At 35.7% G+C, this 12,784-nt stretch overlaps 1 protein-coding gene across 1 annotated transcript in view; it reads right to left on the minus strand.

Annotated features, from left to right (window-relative positions):
* Positions 1-1,987: 1,987 nt before the first annotated feature.
* LOC100914126 (caspase-4) overlaps positions 1,988-12,784 on the minus strand; it is a 45,182-nt gene continuing 34,385 nt past the window's right edge. Inside the window, exons 8-10 of the mRNA XM_012546961.3 lie at positions 10,004-10,113; positions 5,475-5,610; positions 1,988-3,881 (exon numbers count right to left, since the gene is read on the minus strand). Coding sequence (XP_012402415.2) covers positions 5,512-5,610; positions 10,004-10,113 — 209 coding nt within the window. The 3' untranslated portion in view covers positions 1,988-3,881; positions 5,475-5,511. The remainder of the gene's footprint in view (positions 3,882-5,474; positions 5,611-10,003; positions 10,114-12,784) is intronic.

Here is a 12,784-nt window from a genome sequence, read left to right on the forward strand (position 1 = left end):
ACTCAATATTTGGGAGGCTCCAAAGGAAAGTGTGAGAGAAGAGAGGAATTAGACTGACTACCAAATGAAGGACAACATGTGTGTGTTTTTGTGCATATATATGTATAATTATTCTATTTCTGTGTTTCATGTTTCAAGTCTACTATTTTTGTCTTTCAGAACATTATACTTTGCAATGTTGTTTTTTTTTTTTTTCTGTTGGAACTTCTAAATTAAGTACCTTTTATTGATCTTATTTAATTCTAGTCTTAGAGCTCCAATTTTCTTCCTCCTTTTTTTGTTCCCTTCTCCTTCTCTTGCTTTTTAGTTCTCAATTTTTTCCTCATCTTTGATAATTGTGGCACTTACTCAGCACCCTCTCCAAAATAAACTTTGTGAGGAAGAGACTGACCCTAGTTCGTTCTCCTTTTTCCTGAGACAGAAAAGTCCCTAGGGATTCCCTTCTATCTAATTTTGGTCAAATCAAACCTTCTCCTTCACCCTTTCTGTTATTCTCCTTTTATTTTATAATATGAGCAAAATTAGCGTCAAATAAAACAGCAGATATGATGCCAGGCCGAAGTCAGGGAGAAGAGTTCAATTCTAGTATCAGGTACTAACTAGGGCTGCAACCCTGGGCAAATAGTTGAACGCTGTTTTCCTTTGTACCTCAGCTCATAAAATGAGACAGAAAAAAATGGTGAACCATTCTTGGGTAAGGAATAAGTTTTGCTCAGAAAATACCAAGTGGAGCCATGAAGAATTGATCATGACTGAAACAATTGAACAACAACAACAACAACAACAAAAGAATTAGCTTCTACCTTGCTTTTGGTGGGGAAGTGGGTATTCATAATGAGTTACTGGGAAGATATTACAACAAATAGATACTAAGGAATCAGAATGAAAGTTTGCTCTCACTGGTAATGGAGTACAGAAAAATATTTGGGTCACTGAATGGAAATTTTAAGAAATACACCCAGAAAAATTATTATAAATGACCATTTATTTGGGGAGATCCCCCCTTTTATAAAGTTCCGATTATAAAAGTTCAGTCTCTTAAAGGAGATTTCTGATAATGAGATTAGACTTTCTTGTTTAGATCCTATCCAGGTAGAATGACTATTGTGTTTTGCTCAAGCTTATGTAGGGCATGAATTCTTTGAATAGATTCCCCAAAGTTGAAAAGAATGTAGAAGTGGATGATTTGAAGTTCAGGTCTAATACATCATTCTAATACATCATTGTAATATGATGTAATATTGTAATATTTTCTCACTAGTTTTTTTTTTTTTTTTTTTTTTTTTTTTTTAACAATTCAGAGCAGATTGCCATGCCTTTAACCAGAGGTCCTCAGACTTTTTAAATAGGGGGCCAGTTCACTGTCCCTCAGACTGTTGGAGGAATGGACTATAGTAAAAACAAAAACTTTGTTTTCTGGGCCTTTACATAAAAAAAACTTCATAGCTCTGGGTGAGGGGGATAAATGTCCTCAGCTGCTGCATCTGGCATGCGGGCCATAGTTTGAGGACCCCTGCAGTTTAAACAATGTTTTCCAAAAGAACACTTAAGACTTGAGCCCAATGTCATGATTATCTTTTGGTCTAAGACAGACATCAATAGCTATCTTTTCCTACCCATAAAGGAAATTATATTCGATCATACTTGACATATAGTTGCCAACCTCTACATAAAGACACATACCCTCCCTCCTCCCAAGGTAGAAGTATCTCACTATCTTTGGAGGTCAACTTTTCTACTTTTATATAGTTCTAGCTATTGAAAATTTTTTCTCAAGAAATAAAGCTTTATTCTTTTCTTTCTTTCTTTTGTGAAACAAATTGGGGTTAAATGACTTGTCCAAAGTCACATAGCTAGTTAAGTATTAGGTGTCTGAGGCTGAATTTCAACTCAGATCCTCCTGATTCCAGGAGTAGTAGTCTATCCACTGTGCCATCTGGGTGCCTTTTTTATTCTTTTTGTAAAACTTCAGAGGTAAGTTCCAATTGCATCATCCTTAATTTGTTTAATTTGTTTGTTTTTTTCGTAATATTCAAGGGCTTCTATAATAATTATGTAACAGGCAGTAAAGAGACAAGTATTTATTAAGCATTTTCTATGTGACAGGAATTGTGCTTAATGCTGGAAATACAAATAGAACCAAAAAGAAAAGTAGCTCCTTAAGGGAGTTAAGATTCTGATGAGAGGAGATAACGCATATAAAGCAGCTGAAAAACTAGAAAGATAATGGAAAAAACGAAGTCACTTAGTCTGAGGATATCATAAAGAATGTCTTATGGAAAGAGAAAGCATTGTTATGTAAGAAAGCTATGTATGATCTGTGCATGTATGAATGTTATTCGCTGACAGTGGTTGACCACAAGAAGTCAATATCAATGTCATGCAGAATATTGAACATACTTCCTTTTCCACTTTTGTAGAGAAGAAAATCAATGATTTTGAAATATCAGATATTACATTTTTTTGCTGATTTGTAATTTTTTTTTCATTTGCTGCAAAAAGGGTAGCCCTTAAAATAGAACATGAGAAATATGGGAGATATATAGATGAGATAAAAGTAAAAGATAAAAATATATTTTTAAAAGAAGATAAAACCTAAAAGAATTGTAGAGGAAATTTAATCAGAAAGTTTGGAGCTTATCAGTTGGATAGATAATCCAAATAATAACAAAAATGTTAAGACAACATCAAGGTCCTCAACCCTACTTCCAGATCTCAGATCGTCTTCTTAGGAGTTTATCATGAATAGAATGAATGAATTACATTCTACCCATTCTAAAATTTTATTAAATTTAATTCAGTAAACATTTAAAATGGCCATTATGTATAGGGCAAGAAAAAAAGTTGTCTAGTGAATATTTATAGCTCCATAGCAGAAATATCTGGGTTCAAGTCCTTCCTGGAATGATTTTTGTCAGTGTGATCCTTGCAAAGTCATCTTTCTTTTCAGTGACTTTCTGACACTGTAAGTTACAGGTCAATTGCTAAACCATGTATTTATTTTTTATTAAATGCTTAAGGTTTGTTGTTCACTACTTGACTGATCTGCATTGGTAGAGGGAGTTTCCTCACTGAGAGTTCCTCATGATAATTTAATCACAGGAATAGCCCAAAATAATTAAAATGTACAAAATACTCTGCTAGTCCTTGGGGATACTAAGTTATATAGACAGACCCTGTTCTCAAAGAACTTACAATCAAATAATAAATTCTGCCCAATAACCTTCTTTGGAAATTAACTGATATTTAGAGTTTTAGGAGACAGATATATCATAAGCACAAATAGTGTTTTATCTTAATTATGTAAGTGTCCTTTGGCCTTAATATGCACTGATCCAGTGATCACTTTTGTGATCATTTTTTGTCTGATGACACCAAAAGAAAACTGATCATCTTTGTAAAAAGTTATAGTTATGTTATAAATAAAAATCACAGTTAAAGTTCCCCTCTTTAGCCAATACTTATTTTAAGACATAGAGAAAACTGACAAAAAAGAGAAGGAATTATTCCTAACATCAAAGTATTGATTCTTCTAAATTAAGATATTTTCATATTAAGCAAAAAAAATTAAGCAAAAAATTGTAGATTATAGTAAAAACACTAGATAAGGTAAAATGAAAAGATGCTTTTAAGTACCTGAATTAAGTACTTAAGTAGAGAAGTGAATTAGTTAGAAAAATCTTCTTAGAGGACATCAGACTTCATGTTTGAAAGAATCACATTTGACCTGAGTATTTAAAATTTTAGGGAAAAGCATGAAGGAAAGTATGAAAGTACAAGTGTGTACAGGGGGATGGGAGGAAATACGTTTGGAAAAAATTCTGCATTTGGCACCTCTCTGGAAGAATCAGGCACTTCAGAATTGTGTAGCATGTTATTTCCTGGATAAAAGAGAGAGAGAAAGAAGAGTATTATAAGAAGGCATTATAACAAGACCAATCCATGGCACAGGGCCAATTCCCACCTTGCATCTCCACATAAAAACATAATAATTACATCATCCCCATTTGATACGATGATGAGTATTATGGCCTTCATAAATTACAGCATCATTCCTGTTACTCTCAGAAAAGATGGAGCTGTGAATGGAGTGAGAGGATTATGACAGCAGGAAAAAGGATCATTTCATCTTTCCTTTCCTGACATGAATAATTTCATTTTAGAATAGTCATTCATTTTCATTGATAAAGGAAAGCTCTCTTTTAATCTTTATATTTCCTCTTTTATTGCTTGGGCTTATGGCTAGAAATGTAGTGGATGACCTTGACATCTTCATTGTTTAAACAAGTTCTGAGCACTCCACAAAATCTGCTTCAGCTGCCTTCATGGCTAGAACAAATTTTCTCATCTGCCTGTTCCATCAGGGAGTCTTTAAATACTTGAGGTAGATATCTCCCTAACTCACTGATGAGTTTGCGACCTCTTAATTACCCTCAGCCTGCCTGTCAAAATATTTTAGCAGGTTATAGACCCTGTGAATGCCATAGCTTCTTGGAGCCACAGGTGAGAATTGGGTAAATCAAATAGAAATCAAAGATGAAAAGCACCATCATATCAGAGGTATTAGTCTTCCCTGAACACACTAGCAGCTGATATTTATCCCTGACTAGATTTATATTGGGCAGAATAAAGGTTTTTACTCTTTCATATTCAAAACTTTAATAAAATTAAGCCCAATAGACCCAGGCTGATTCCCATAGCCATCATCGAGAGGAAAAATATTTTGGGGAATACAACCATCTCTCCCATCACCTTTAATAAGAACCATTGACCAATTGCCACCAAAATAGAAGCACAGGAGCTCTGAAAATGTCAATACCTTTCAAAGCACCATTTCTTGTTCCATCCCATCCCTCACAACTATCACTCAGAGAAGCAACTGCTATGGAATATGGGTCAGCCTTCCCCAGTAGGCGCCTGCACCCAGAGATCAATCAAGTCACCTTAGCTGAGATAGTTAAGGAGAGAGAGGAGGCATCATGAGCCAGGAAATCAAACAATACCAACCTGACCACCTCCTTCCCTCAAATGCTGATGAGAACTTCCCAAAACAATGAACCCAAGAACTCTGGAAAAAGTTATATTAAATAATAACATCAAGGAAACTTTACAATTGCTTTGCAACTTCTTTCTAAGTACTGTGAGACATTCATATCTGATTTTCAGCTCAAATCTTCCATTTGTATTATTGTAAAAAGAATGTGAGCTCCTTAAGAGCAGGGGTTATCTTACTTTTCTGTATCCTCAGTGCTTTACATATAAATGCTTAATAAATGCTTCATTCATTAATATTAAATTGATTTCAAATATACAGCAACATGACCTAGGTCAAATAAATAACAATGAGTTGGTGTAAACATTACTAAATTTCCATAACTAGTCAACACTATGTTACTTTTTATCTCTGTGCTCTTGAATTCCAGATTAGAAGTTAAGTAATGTAGTTTGTTTTTTTATCCCTTGGATCAATTTACCTGTGTTGTAAATAGCTGCTGTTTCCTTTTTATTGCATCAAATTCCTGGGAAGAGGTAAAATCGTCTTGTCAAAGATAATCTTTCAACTGTGGGCATCTGGGCAATTTTATCTGGAGTCTCAAATGCATTCCGCACCTTAAATGAAGAAATAAATTCTGTTAATGAGTTGTTTGTTTTGTTTAGTTTTGTTTAAATTTTCATATGGTGACATTATTAGTAGTACCTAATACAAGTTTCTCCTTTCTAATACTGGGGTGCCTTAGGGTAAGGATAATATGAGGATGGGATGGAGCCAAATATGGCAGAGAGCACACATATTTCTTTCTGACCTTCTCTTACAACCCTCAGACTAATTAGCAAATCCAGTGTCTGAATTAGCTTTGGACTGGCAGAATCCATGAATATCAGGAGTGCAGCAAATTGCCAGCAGAAGATAATTTCATGACCAACAGAATGATTTCAGAAAGGCCTGGAGAGACTTACACGAATTGATGCTGAGTGAAACGAGCAGAGCCAAGAGATCATTATATACTTCAACAGCAATACTATATGATGACCAGTTCTGATGGACCTGGCCATCCTCAGCAATGAGATCAACCAAATCAGTTCCAATGGAGCAGTAATGAACTGAACCAGCTACGCCCAGTGAAAGAATTATGGGAGATGACTAAAAACCATTACATTGAATTCCCAATCCCCATATTTTTACCCACCTGCATTTTTTATTTTCTTCATAGGCTAATTGTACAATATTTCAGAGTCCGATTCTTTTTGTACAGCAAAATAATGCTTTGATCATGTATACTTATTGTGTATCTAATTTATATTTTAATATATTTAACATCTACTGGTCATCCTGCCATCTGGGGGAGGGGGTGGGGGGAAGAAGGGGAAAAAATTGGAACAAGAGCTTTGGCAATTGTCAATGCTGTAAAGTTACCCATACATATAACCTGTAAATAAAAGGCTATTAAAAAAAAAAAAAAAAAGAATTTCAGAGATTGCCAGAATAGGTCTGTTTCAATCAGAAATGGCCAAGCAGGCCAAGCACAGACACCAGCTCAGACAGTGCAGAGCTGAGTTGATGAGGACTCCACAGGCAGTGGGAGCTCCGCATGGCAGAGAATCTACAGGGAGGAATCTACAGCAGTGTTGCCTACTCTGCCATGGTAGCAAGCCAGTAGATCAACAGACAAGTTATAAAACATCCAACACAAATACAAAAGATGAATAGTGCACCCCAAAACTGGAAATGAATCAGCACTGGCCTAGCACAGTCACTCCCTCTTGTAGAAGAAACTTGGACAACCTTCCCTGCCCTAAAAGCAGACCTTAACATTTTTTTAATGAGTAAAAAAGCAAAGAGAACTCAGACCATAGACAACTTTTATGGTTAAAATAGAAGAACGGATTTCAAACCCTGAAGAGACTGAAAGCAGATCATCTCCAGATAAAGTCAAAAGATGATTTAATCTAGTCCCCCCATCACACAAGGCTCTCCTAGAAGAAAATACAAAGGATATTAAAAGAGCGCTAGAAGAAAAATGGAGAAAGGAAAGGAAAACTTTGCAAGATGGTTTGTAAAAGGCATATAACTCATTAAAAGATAGATTTGATAAAATGGAAAAAGAAAACAATTCCCAGAAAAAAGAATTTGGGGAACAGAAAAAGAAAATAAGTCCTTAAAAACAGAATTTGTGAAATGGAAAAAGAGAATAACTCCCCAAAAAACAAAACTTGTGAAATGGAAAAAAAAAAATCCATAGAACAAAACAACACATTTAAAAATTCAACTGGACAAATACAAAAAGAAGTAAAAAAAAAAAGTAAATGAAGAAAATGATTCACTAAAATTCAGAACTGAACAAATGGAAATGAATGACACGATGAGACAACAACAATCAGTCAAGCAAAACCAAAAAAAAAAAGAAAAAAAAAAAGAAAAAGAAAAGAAAAGAAATGTAAAATACCTAATTGGGGAAAAAAAAAAAAAACAGACCTGGAAAATAGATCTAAGAGACAAAATCTTAGGATTATTGGACTCCCCAAAAACTATGATGAAAAAAGAAGCCTAGACACTATTTTTCAGAAAATCATCAAAAAGAACTGCCTAGATGTCATAGAATCAGAAGATAAAATAACTATTGAAAAAATTCACCAAATGCTTTCTGAAAGAGACCCCACAATTAAAACCCCAAGGAATATCATGGCTAAATTTCAGAACTATTAGACAAAGCAAAATTATTCCAAGCAGCCAGAAAGAAACAATTCAAATACCAAGAAGTCACAATAAGCATTACCCAGGACCTAGAAGCTTTTACTTTAAAGGATCTAAGAGTCTGGAATCTAATATTCTGAAAGGCAAAAGAACTTGGAATGCAGCCAAGAACAAAGTACCCTACTAACCTGAGCTTTTTTTTTTTTTTTTTTTTTCAGGGAAGAAGGTGGACATTCCATGAAACAAATTACATTTCTGATGAAAACACCAGAGCTAAACAAAGAAAAAATGTGACCTCCAAATATAGAACTCAAGAGAAGGATAAAAAGGTAAAAGATATCTACCAAGACGAACTAAGGAAGTATATGAACACAATTACAAAACACTTTTCACACAAATAATGTCAGACATAAACAAAAATATCAATTGTTCATTGGTAGACCAAGCTAATATAATAAAAATCACAATTCTACCTAAATTGGTTTACTTGTTTAATGTCATAACAATTAAATTTCCAAAAGATTATTTTATAGAGCTTGAAAAAATAACAATATTCATCTGGAAGAAGAAAAAGCCACAAATATCAAAGGGAATTAATGTAACATATAAATACATAATTCTATTATAAAGCAATAATCATGAAAAACATATGGTAGTATCTAAGAAATAAGGTGATGAATAAGTGGTATTGGCTATATACATATGACAAAAGAATCAATGACTATAGCAATCTAGTATGTGATAATCCCCCAAACTCCAGCTTCTGAGAAAAGGACTCACTATATTTCACAAAAATCCTGAGAAAACTGGAAAATAATATGTCAGAAACTCAGCATGGACTAATCTCAACACTCCATACCAAAATAAGATCAAAGTGATCATGATTTGGGATTAAAGACTGATACTATAAACAAATTAGGAGAGCAAGGGATTGCTTTCCTATCAGGTCTTTGGAAAAGGGAGAGATTTATGACCAAAAAAAGAACTAGAGAACATTAAGAAATATAAAATGAACAACTTTGATTGCATTTTTTTTTTATAAACAAGACCAACATAGCTAAGATTTGATGATGATGAATGCTAGAAGGGATATGGGAAAACTGAGACATTAATGCATTGAAGATGGGGTTGTGGAATGATCCAATCTTTCTGGAAAGTAACTTGAAACTCTGCCCAAAGGTCTATAAAATTGTGTATATCCTTTGATCCAACAGTGCCACTACTGGGTCCCAAAGAAATTCTAAAGGTCTGAAAGGGACCCACTTGTAGACAAATGTTTGTAGGAGTTCCTTTTTTGATGGCAAAGAATTGGAAAACGAGTAAATGCCCATCAATTGGGGAATGAACGAATAAGTTATGTTATGTGAAAATAACAGAATATTATTTTTCTATAAAAATGATGAAAAAGCTGATTTTTTAAAAGTCTGGAAAGATTTACACAAACTGATACTTGATGAAAGAATCAGAACCAGGAATTCATTGTACACTGTAATAGCAAGATGATACAATGCTCAAATGTAAAACACTTGATTCTTCTCAGCAGTTCAGTGTTCCAAGGCAATCCCAATAAAATTTGGATGGAAATCACTACCTGTATCCAGAGAGGGAACTAAGAAGACTGAATGTAAATCAACACATGCTATGTTCATTTTTTTCCTGTTGTTTTTTTTTTTTTTAACTCTGTTTTCTTTTTTGTTCTGATTTTTCTTTCCCAACATAATTCATAAGGAAATATATTTTTAAAAATGAATTTGCATGTATAACTAGGAAAAAATGCAAGTGGGGAAATCTGTATGCAAGTGGAAAAATCTAAAAAAAAAAGAAAGGTAGTAGGAATTTAAGTTTGGGAACATGGGAACATGGGAACATGGGAACAAGGTTGGATTCCCAAGCATTTGAGTACTTGAATTCCTAAGAGTAACATTTGTTTAGCAGGTATGTCAAAGTGTGAGACTTATGGAAATCAAGAAAAGATAAAGAGAATGGAGACTTAGCAGAGACAATTTTAGTTTATTTTGGTTTATGAACATGATAGAAATAAAAGTAGAGTATTGTAAATGAGAAACCTTCTGTTTCTTTAGTAAGTACTAGCTTCTTCATATAGTCCTATATGAGCCCTATTATTAAGATAAAGGACTATTTGATTATTTTTTATGAGAAAGCCACTCAAGTTCTATTATAGATGTCTAGGAGTTCCATAGGGAGTCTCAAAGCTCAGAAAGAAACGCTTAGTACAAAATTATCTCTATGGTTCCAGAAGAGACCTATGAATGACTATTGATTATAGTAGGACATCTAAAAGAGACTGACCTTAAGGAAAATATCCTCCAAGTGCCAGCAGTGAGCATATTTCTGGAAACACTCTATGAGTTGCTTGATAAAGACAGAGCCCACTTCATCAATTGTCCAAGAAACGTTATCTGAAAATAAAAGGAAATTAAGATTCAGGGACGTGATTTCATTTTAGAATTTAAGTTAGAGAGAACTAGAACTACTTCTACATTTAGTGGGTCAACTTAATGTGACTCACTTTTCTAGAGCATCTATGTTATATTCCTAAATCAGGTTAGTGCTTAATTGTGAAGATCGTGTATTTTAGGATCAGCACGAGACAGGAATTCAGGTTAGGGGAAAATCGTCAGTCTTTATTCTCGGTGAAGAAGGATCGGAGGTGGAAGAGAATCGGCGATAGCAATGTGTGCAGCTGAGTCAAGAAGCCACTCGACCAGAAGCCACAAACCAGCAGCTTGGAGTCTCGAACTCAGCCCAATCTCTCCCAACTCTTCCTCCCTCTTCTGCCTCCACCCACCAAAATCCATTTCCTATACAACACATCAGGACTTGCACGGAGGTGGCAGGGACCATTCTTTATCCAATCATGTATATTAATAGAGTATAGCCCAATTACTATCTAGCCTCATGTACTTGGGACCTCAGTGCATCAGCTCAAAACTCAGCCCATTACATTTCCTGCTTTCTTTTATTTTAGAACACTGGTGGTCATGCTATCCCTGACTCCTCAGGGAGGTCAGAGCCCCAAGGGAGGTGATCCAGCCTCCTAACTTCTCAGGAAGGAGGTGAAAGCACCGAAAGGAGGTGATCATAGCCCCCTGACTTCCAGAAAAAGCGGTGAAAGCACTAAAAGGAGATGATCACGCCCTACCTGACATCCTCAGGAAGGGAATGAAAAGCACCAAAGGGAAATGGGGGTTGCTAGGGTTTCTGGGCTGAAAGGGTCTTATTATGCACAAACCCATCAGCATGGGGTATTCCAGACATAGCAATAACGCAGAGGTATTGGATGACCCTTCTCTCAGTCAGTGCAGGCTCAATGTGGTATAACAAACATGAATTGTACACGCAAGTAGCAGAATAACAAACAATATAAATCAACATGGTGTTGTAAAAGATCACCAGAAGTCCTAGAAGGTGGGTATGTAAACAACAGCACATACACCTTCTTCAGCAGCCAAGAGATAGTCCAAAACCAATCTATTGTCCATTGTTTCACAGTCAGGGAATCCAATGATCCCCTGAGTTTTTGAAGTCCTGAAAAAGTCTTTTTATGTGTAGGAATCCAATGATTCCAGCAGATTTTGAAGTGTTGTAACAGTCTTATCATTTCTCAGAAATCCAATGATTCCTGAGAGTTTTCAATCCTATGTCTCAGAAATCCAATGATTCCTGAGGGTTTTGAAGTCCAACAATCTTGATTCCATGAGTCAAACGCCATAACTGCCACGCCTTTCAATGGTGAGCACATAACAACAGCACCACCCGATATTTTGGGTCTTCCTTTGTTTCAAAGGTCTGCTCCGCTCTCTCGATGGACAAAGGATATGGCTCGTTGGCCCATCTGATTCCTTCTCCACCAGTACAAGCAAACCCTCTCCCAAAGCAATTAGCCTATCTGGTCCTTTCCATTCACCACTTTCGGGTCTCCACATCACCTGGCGATTATCTAAAGATAGTGGAGCTGCTGCACTGGACACTGACCTTCCGGTGGGTTATAAAACCTGTCAGCCGGAGCCAGTGCATCTTGTCAAAATCAATTAGTTAATAGTATAAAAGCTAGATTTAGAAGTTCTCTAAGGTTACCTGTCTCCCTTTCTTTTGTTTTTGGAGTAGTGTCTTAATATCTCTGTTTTCTTCTCCACTATTGCCTGTCCTTGAGGATTAAAAGGTATGCCCGTGTGTAAAATCTTATACTGTGCACAAAAGTGTGCAAAATGTTTCAAGTATAAGCAGGACCATTGTCTGTTTTATTGCTTGTGGCACACCCATAATGGCAAATGCTTGTATGAGGAACCAGTGACCACTGGGCTGTCTCTTTTGCTGCTGGCATTGCAAAAGTGAATCCTGAAAAGGTGCTACCACAACATGGATGAAAGACAGACGACCAAAAGATTTATAATGGGTCCATTCATTTGCCAGATTTACTGGGTCTCAAACAAGGGTTCTTCCTGGAGGCAAGTAGGGCGTGGAAAGGAAGGCAAGCTTAAGGCTTTTATTCTACTTCCTCTTGTTTTCCAAATTTAAGTAAAAGCTCTTAGCAGCCTGATGATATTTAGAATGAGCTGCTGCTTCTGGAACAAAGGGTATTGACCAACATAGAAGGCTATCTGCCTTTGAACTGCATCAAATTGGGACCTGGAAGTCCACTTGAGAATGGACATGTAATATATAGATCTTACCTGGATGCTTTTCTCACTTGCTCTTGAAGTTTTTAAGAGCTGATATATATTAGAGGCTGAATTTTATTTGGGCTGTGGTAATTCTTTGTACCACACCTACTGAATAGCCGAATCAGATATTATATTTATGTCTCCTGGATAATAGAAGAGCTAGAATGATCGCTACAATTCATTCTGCTGAGTGGACTGAAAAGGAGGTTGACTACTCTCTTTATAGTTAGATCATGAGGTACAAGCAAAATATTATGTTTGGATGCATCCGTGAAGATGTTGGTCCTGAAGAGGAACTTTAGAACTTTTTCTTCAAAGGAGTCCATTGCTAATTATGTAATAGTTAGTTATCTTTAATGGAGACCCATGTAAAAATTTGGAGCCATGGCTAATAAAATTGCCACTC

Source organism: Sarcophilus harrisii, chromosome 3 (genome assembly GCF_902635505.1).
Source record: "Sarcophilus harrisii chromosome 3, mSarHar1.11, whole genome shotgun sequence".
Taxonomy (NCBI): Eukaryota; Metazoa; Chordata; class Mammalia; order Dasyuromorphia; family Dasyuridae; genus Sarcophilus; species Sarcophilus harrisii.